The sequence below is a fragment of the Bison bison genome, unplaced genomic scaffold, assembly GCF_000754665.1.
Source record: "Bison bison bison isolate TAMUID 2011002044 unplaced genomic scaffold, Bison_UMD1.0 scf7180017864037, whole genome shotgun sequence".
Classification (NCBI taxonomy): domain Eukaryota; kingdom Metazoa; phylum Chordata; class Mammalia; order Artiodactyla; family Bovidae; genus Bison; species Bison bison.
Window position 1 is genome coordinate 11,963,343 of NW_011494609.1, and position 7,283 is coordinate 11,970,625.

At 38.2% G+C, this 7,283-nt stretch overlaps 1 protein-coding gene across 1 annotated transcript; it reads left to right on the forward strand.

Moving 5' to 3' along the window:
• Window positions 1–64: 64 nt before the first annotated feature.
• On the forward strand, window positions 65–6,116 carry HMGN1 (high mobility group nucleosome binding domain 1; the record flags this gene model as incomplete). The annotated part of the gene is made up of 5 exons (XM_010835015.1): window positions 65–199; window positions 285–314; window positions 397–447; window positions 3,417–3,545; window positions 5,251–6,116. Coding segments are annotated over 5 exons (393 nt in total), but the record flags the coding sequence as incomplete, so codon positions are not given.
• Window positions 6,117–7,283: the final 1,167 nt, after the last annotated feature.

Genomic DNA, 7,283 nt, shown 5'->3' on the forward strand with positions numbered 1-7,283 from the left:
TGGAACGTTCGGCAGCCCGAGGAGCCGGGTGCGAGATTCGAACGCGGCGGCGGGAATCCGCTGACGTCACGCGGCCGGGCATTGTTCTCGCGCTCAGACAGGCCCGGGGCGCGCGGGCACTTTTGTTCACGGGCTGTGCCCACTCGCCCTCTTCTTTCTCCCGCAGGTCAGCTCCGCCGAGGGGGCAGCGAAGGAGGAGGTAAGAACACGCTCCGCTCCCGGGGGTGGGCTAGGTTTGCTCCGCACCGCGCATTCCTTGCTCATTTTCGTTTTTTCTCCCAAAGCCCAAGAGGAGGTCGGCGAGGTTGTCAGCTGTAAGTAAAGCGAGCCCCCTAACCTTTCCTTTCCGTGGGTTCGAACCTAGGGAAGAAGCTCAGTGTTACCTTTGTCTTTCAGAAACCGGCTCCTGCAAAAGTGGAAACGAAGCCAAAAAAGGCGGCGGGAAAGGTAGGTTTCAGACTCAGCCTTTAGAGATCATGGTGTCTTTGAATTGTTGCAGGTCTCTAACGGTTACTGTTGGCAACGGAGGTCTTAACTTTGAGACTCTGCAAATCAACCACAGTTTGTTGTCACAGTCTGCCGAAAAGTCGTCGGAGGGTTATTTTATTTACCACTTTAGTTTTATGTTATATAACTTCAATAAACAGTGCCTTTTTTCAGTTCAGTGGCTCAGTGGTGTCCGACTCTTTGCGACCCCATAGACTGCAACATGCCAGTCTTCCCTGTCCATCACCAACTGCCTTTTTTAGTATGAGAAAAATTCAGTGAATGTAGTCATCATCCTGGCTTACGAGAGTATAACGTATCACATTAGTGCTGCTCCAGAATTTGGGAAATTTAAATTCTGAAACTGAAAATGTTGAATAACTTTGACTCACCAGGGTAATTCATTCTTTGTAATGTGTATGTTATGGTTAATGGTTCCCTGTTGGTGGTTCTCTGTTGCATGTTTGGCCTTCCTATTCTGAGTATCAGAAAAGCTAGGACTGAAGCCAGGAGATGGGGACTGTTTTTGCATATGAGGTTTGCAAAGCAAGGTAGGGGATTATACCTTATGTGCAGGGGGAGATCAAAAATTATATTCTCTGAGAACATTCCTCTTTTAAGATTATTTTGTATAGTTCATGTGAACGTTCTCTAAATTGTTTTATCCTGACATTCTTTAAGATGATCGTAAATAGTGTTGCTCTGGAATAGATTCCTGATTGCTTTATTCACATGGAGAGTGTTTGGGTAGTTGTTGGATGTTTGTATTTTGAAAATCTAAGTTGGGACAGCAAAATATGTGTACATCATTTGTGACTCTTTGGATCTAGCACTGATACCACCCTCTAAAGCTCTTCTTTGTTCTTCAGGGGAAATTCATGGTGTGATTAACTTCTGTTAACTCAAAACTTAGGTGAAAGTTTGCTATTAGAAGCCTCCTCTCCCCTCAGTCTTCATTGTTATCTCCCCTTTCCTAAGAGTATAGGTGAAAGCTAAATACTGAATAATACCAAAAAATTTTCCTTTGTCTTTATTTAAACATTGTACAGAGCTGAGTGTAAAAATTTCAGCGTTTTCCCAATAGAAAGTTGTTTTGTGATCTTTTCAAAGTGGATTTAAAGAAGGTATAGGTGTAGTAGGCCAACTTGGAATTTCTCAGACCTGAAAATGAAGAATTCCATACGAAAAATCAGTAAAGGGAAACTTCATGAATGCAGGGAAAATAGATCTTGTTGGAAAGTATCCACTTGTAAAGTATACTATTACTACTCGTCTTTTATTATTTACTTTTTCAATAAACCAATTGGCTAAAATGCTATGCTTGTTTTCTTTTACATCTTTTTTATTTACCTGTCTCTGTTTTAATCTGTCCTAAAAGTTTGGGGTTTTATTTTGTTTTTAATGAAAACAGTTCAGAGACTTCCCCGGTAGTAAGTTTGTTAAGACTCTTGAGTTCCCAATGCAGGGGACCCCAGATCGATCCCGGGTCAGGGAACTGAAATTCCACACGGTGCACAGTGCGGCCAAAAAGAAAAAAATCAAATTTTACTATCAGTTGCATTTGGGGCCATTAGATGTAATTAACGTTTTTCTTCTTCCCTTTCAGAGGCCAACAGGTAAGTTTTCACGTGTTCCTTGAGAAACAAACCTGTCGGCTCAGTTTCCTAAAGGAAAAGTGATGGGAAAAGGGAGAAGTTTTTCTTCCGTTTAATTTTAATAAAGTAGTATTGTCTTCATAATTGATCCACTTTAAAGCCTTAAACAGAAGGTAAAGCTTTTGGTGTATTGATTACCATTCTATAGATGCGTAGATTTATTTTCTTTCATCTCGATTTCCGGCTGTTAGTAGTTAAAAGTGATATTTCAGTCTAGGCTGTTATCCACATAAGGTTTTATACTTTCATGATGCTCTGATAGCGGTTATGAAATTAATGACAAATCTAAAGCAATCAGATTGTTAAAGAATTATTTTTAAATGCAGGAAGTATTGTGACACTTCATGGTGTGTCTGTATGTAGCAGTGTTGCCCCAAATACGTTTGTTATTAGATGATTTATTGTTTATTCTAAAGATACTCAGTTGCTAGTGGTTGACTTGCTGTCATGTATGGAATGCCACTATTGGCGCAGAATCCATTCCACTGATCCCCCGCTCCCTTAGCATTAAAGTTGTAAGGTCTTCTGTATCTTTGTGGCTGTTTAATGCAAGTATTGGTCAGTATTACGCAACTCACTGGTGACTTGACTTAATTTGACTGTTAACTACATCCTGTACTTATAGGAAATAAATATTTGTTAGATTTCTCCTTCCCCACTGGTGGATCGAATCCAGAAATACTGTTGTATATTATTTTAAAGCGGCATAACCTTTGAAGGTCTTTTATCATCACATACCTGTGTGTTTTCAGATACTTCATATGCCTAAATGAAATTATAAACTCGATCTTTTTAGCTATTGATTATGTATCAAGGGACTAACTGGAGCAGGATAATCAATCTGACCTTACAACATGGTGCTTTTCTCAGGTGAATCCTCGGGACAGTGGTTATTTGATAATTTGATTGTTGTTCCCACTTAAAAGAAGTTTGGGGGTGGGTAGGGTTGGGGGCTGGGAGAGAGCCTTGCAAAAATTCTTCAGTTTGTCTGTTCTTTCCTGTTGGAACTTCAGAGAACAGTGGAGAAGGGGAGTTGCTGAGGCTTTAGATGTAATTGTCTTGAGTCTGGTGAGGCTTGGTATACAGGTGCTGTTAGGACCTCAGCATGCTATGTGGTCCTGTTTGCTGCGGGCTGACCTTGAAGTGTGTCCTGTAACTCAGACTGGCAAGCGGCAGCACTAACACTGCAGCTATGGTAGGGACAATTCCTAGCAAGTCAAAAAATGTTGATAAGTGCAGAGTTGATACTTAAATATACTCTTACTCTTATCACAGGATAAATCTTCAGACAAAAAAGTGCAAACAAAAGGGAAAAGAGGAGCAAAGGGAAAACAGGCGGAAGTGGCTAACCAGGAGACTAAAGAAGACTTACCTGCAGAAAATGGAGAGACTAAAAACGAGGAGGTCAGGAGTGTGTGTGTGATTTAATTTTGACTCTCAACAGTGAATAATGTAGCAGATAAGACAATCTTTATAATATTGAACAGAGATTGTATTTTGCTCCAAGTGGGCAGAATATTTTTTATGAATTTAGATAATATTTTAAATTTTACCTTTAATGGGTTCTTTTTTTAACTGTAAACATGAAATCGTACACAGAATTTTACATTCAGATTCACCATTTTTATTGTATATATGTTTATTAATTGCTAGATTTTTTTTTAAAGATTTCTTTTACTAAATTATTTTTCTTTACATAATGTAGGGATTTTGTTTAAACATTCTGGTCTTTTTTTTAACCAAATTGCCATCTGTAGATCTTAATAATTTTGTTAGTTTCTTTTTTTAATATAAATTTATTTTTTAATTGAAGGATAATCACTTTACAGAATTTTGTTTTCTGTCAAACCTCAACATGAATCAACCATAGGTATACATACATTCCCTTTGTTAGTTTCTAATATTCTGGATGTTCCTTTAAAAATTTTTTTAATCCATTCCCTTAATTTTTCACATTTTTCTCAACTTTTATATAATGAAGTTTTTCTTAAAAGTAGCCACTTGTCTAGATTTAGGTAGTAACTTCGATCAATTAAAAGGGTTGATGTCCTCAATCTATCCTTTTAAGCTCTGAAAAAAAAGATTTTACCTATAAAAATAAGTGGGTTTCAAGGTTGTGGTAAATAACTAATAAAATTATAAGGGGAGAATGTCACCTTCTAATCCCTTTTATCAAACTATAGTTGATTCTCATTATCTGTGATGGTTGTATTCTATAAGGTTGCTCCAAATACTGGATAGTTGCACGTAGTGGAAATACAGGGTTAGAGTCTCAAAATACACTCATTGCAACATTTCCATCAACAGATCAAACCATAACCTTACGTGCGTGTGTGCTTAGTAGCTTCAGTCATGTCCATCTCTTGCACCCCCATGGACTGTACCCTCCCAGGCTTCTCTGTCCATGGGATTCTCCAGGCAAGAATACTAGAATGGGTTGCCGTGTCCTTCTCCAGGGGATCTTCCTCACCCGGGATCAAACCTGAGTCTCCTGCATCTTCTGCCTTGCAGGTGGCTTCTTTACCACTGAGCCACCAGGGAAGCCCCCAACCTTATGTGCATTCATGCTTAATACGTGTTTTTGAGGAATTATAGAACGCAGGGCCAAGAGAGGCAGCAGTATAACTTGTGCTTCAGTCAAGCTGTCCATTGTCGGTTTTCTCCATATACACAGATGTACACCACAGCCTTGTTGCACATAGTCTTGAAAAACACTAGACTTGTCTAGTCAACATTTTCTCCACCATGAGGACAAAAAAAATTGATACGTGTAGCACTAAATAGACTGTGAAATAAATGCTTGTTTACAGCGTTAGAGCTGAAACAAGCAGGGTTAGCTGAGACTGCATGTCAGGTGACTCATGGTTTTACTGCTATGTATTTGCACAAGACCGTGGGAATGCCATCAGTATTGATTTTGGGTTTACAAATAACTTGTAGTGAGTTGGTGAATTCACCAGTACAGAATCTACAAATATTGAGGGTTGAATGTATTTTTAAGACTTAATAGTACAATGAGGAAAACTTATTATAAATGCTAAATATAGCATTTATTATAGCAATGATGCAGGAGTCAAATGTTTGATCACTTTTTTTCATTGATTTGCAGAGCCCAGCCTCTGACGAAGCAGAAGAGAAAGAAGCCAAGTCTGATTAATAACCACATACTGAGTCCTGTCAGTGGTCCCTGTTTCCCTTCTTGTACAATCCAGAGGAATATTTTTATCAACTATTTTGTAAATGCAAGTTTTTTAGTAGCTCTAGAAACATTTTTAAAAAGGAGGGAATCCCACCTCATCCCATTTTTTAAGTGTAAATGCTTTTTTTTAAGAGGTGAAATCATTTGCTGGTTGTTTATTTTTTGGTACAACCAGAAAATAGTGGGATATTGGATACGGGAGGCTTTGATTGTCTTGGGTGTCAGCTTAACATTCCATAGATGGGGGGTAGCTTTTATATCCTGTAACACAAAAGCATACTAAATGGCAGTTTGGAGTCAGTTGTGCATTTAATGTCTTGAACACTTTAAATTACTTCTCTTCCCATATCGTTTTGGTAGAATTATTTCCTACAGCAAACCACTTTTTGATCTTGGCTCTCCTGGTCAGAATTTTGTGCACTATACTATAACATCTTTGGTCGTGGTAGTCCAGTTTTCCTAGTAACTTGGTTAATGTGCTGTGAACGATTGACAGTTTGGGTATGTCGTGTATATGATATTAAATTGTGAATCAGTGGGACTTATGATGTAACAACATATCAATATTTGAAGATATTGGTACTTGATATCCTGTTAAGGAAAGTTTGCTCCAAATTTTAAGCTGGAAAGTCACTGGAATAACTGTTATGAATCACAACTACATGATATTTTAGATTTCTGGTACATATGTGAAGAATTGTGTACAAATTGAAATGTCTGTGTAGTGATCCTCAAAACAACCAATAAAATCTCAGTTATAAAAGAATTTCATGAAATGCATGTATTAAGTTCTGGTTTAAATTTTATATATATATTTATTTTTGGCTCAGTGACTTGGAGGATCTTCATTCCCTCTCAGGAGTGAAAGCCTGAAGTGTCCTGACCCTTGGACCGCCAGGGAGTTCCCTAGATTTTAAAGAATTTCCGCGTTTGTTCTTACTTACTTTTTTCTATAATACTTCTACAGTGTACCTTGCAGATACTTTTGTGACTAAATTGGCTTTTTGGGAAATGAGCGCCTTGTTCTCTGAAGCAAAATAAATACCTAATTACTACTTTTCTTATGAAGTAAGCTTTAAATAATGAGTAAGCTAGAACTAGGTGTGTGTGCCTATTTTCAAGACTTGTTTTCATGTGTATTGTCCTGTTTTCCCATCTAAATAGTCCTCAGAGATAATACTGGACACCTGTGCTGATTTGGTAAATGCAGAAGTGGGGCCAGAGATAGCACTTTGCAAGGGTCAGCACTGAAGAGGGAGAAGCCATGGAAGAGAGTTTAGAGCTCTCTACACTTGATGTTACACCACATATGGATTTGATGAGTAGGATGCATGAGTGCTTTAGAAATGACTCCTACAGGGTCATAGAACTCTGCAAAGGCTGTGTGCCATTTGAATGGCCCCAAAAGATCAGAGTTCACAGGGAGTGGCAAGATGTGGTATCTTAAAAAGTGAAACTACAGAAAAAAATCCAGAGGACGTTGATTTGGGTTGAACTGGTACCAAAAAGAGGGCTTTGCACAGTCATCAAGATAGTATGGTACTGGCACAAAGACAGAAGTATAAATCAATGGAACAAAATAGAAAGCCCAGAGATAAATCCACGCACATATGGACACCTTATCTTTGACAAAGGAGGCAAGAATATACAATGAATTAAAGACAATCTCTTTAACAAGTAGTGCTGGGAAAACTGGTCAACCACTTGTAAAAGAATGAAACTAGAGCACTTTCTAACACCATACACAAAAATAAACTCAAAATGGATTAAAGATCTAAACATAAGACCAGAAACTAAAACTCGTAGAGGAGAACATAGGCAAAACACTCTATGACATACATCACAGCAGGATCCTCTATGACCCACCTCCCAGAATATTGGAAATAAAAGCAAAAATAAATGGGACCTAATTACAATTAAAAGCTTCTGCACAACAAAGGAAA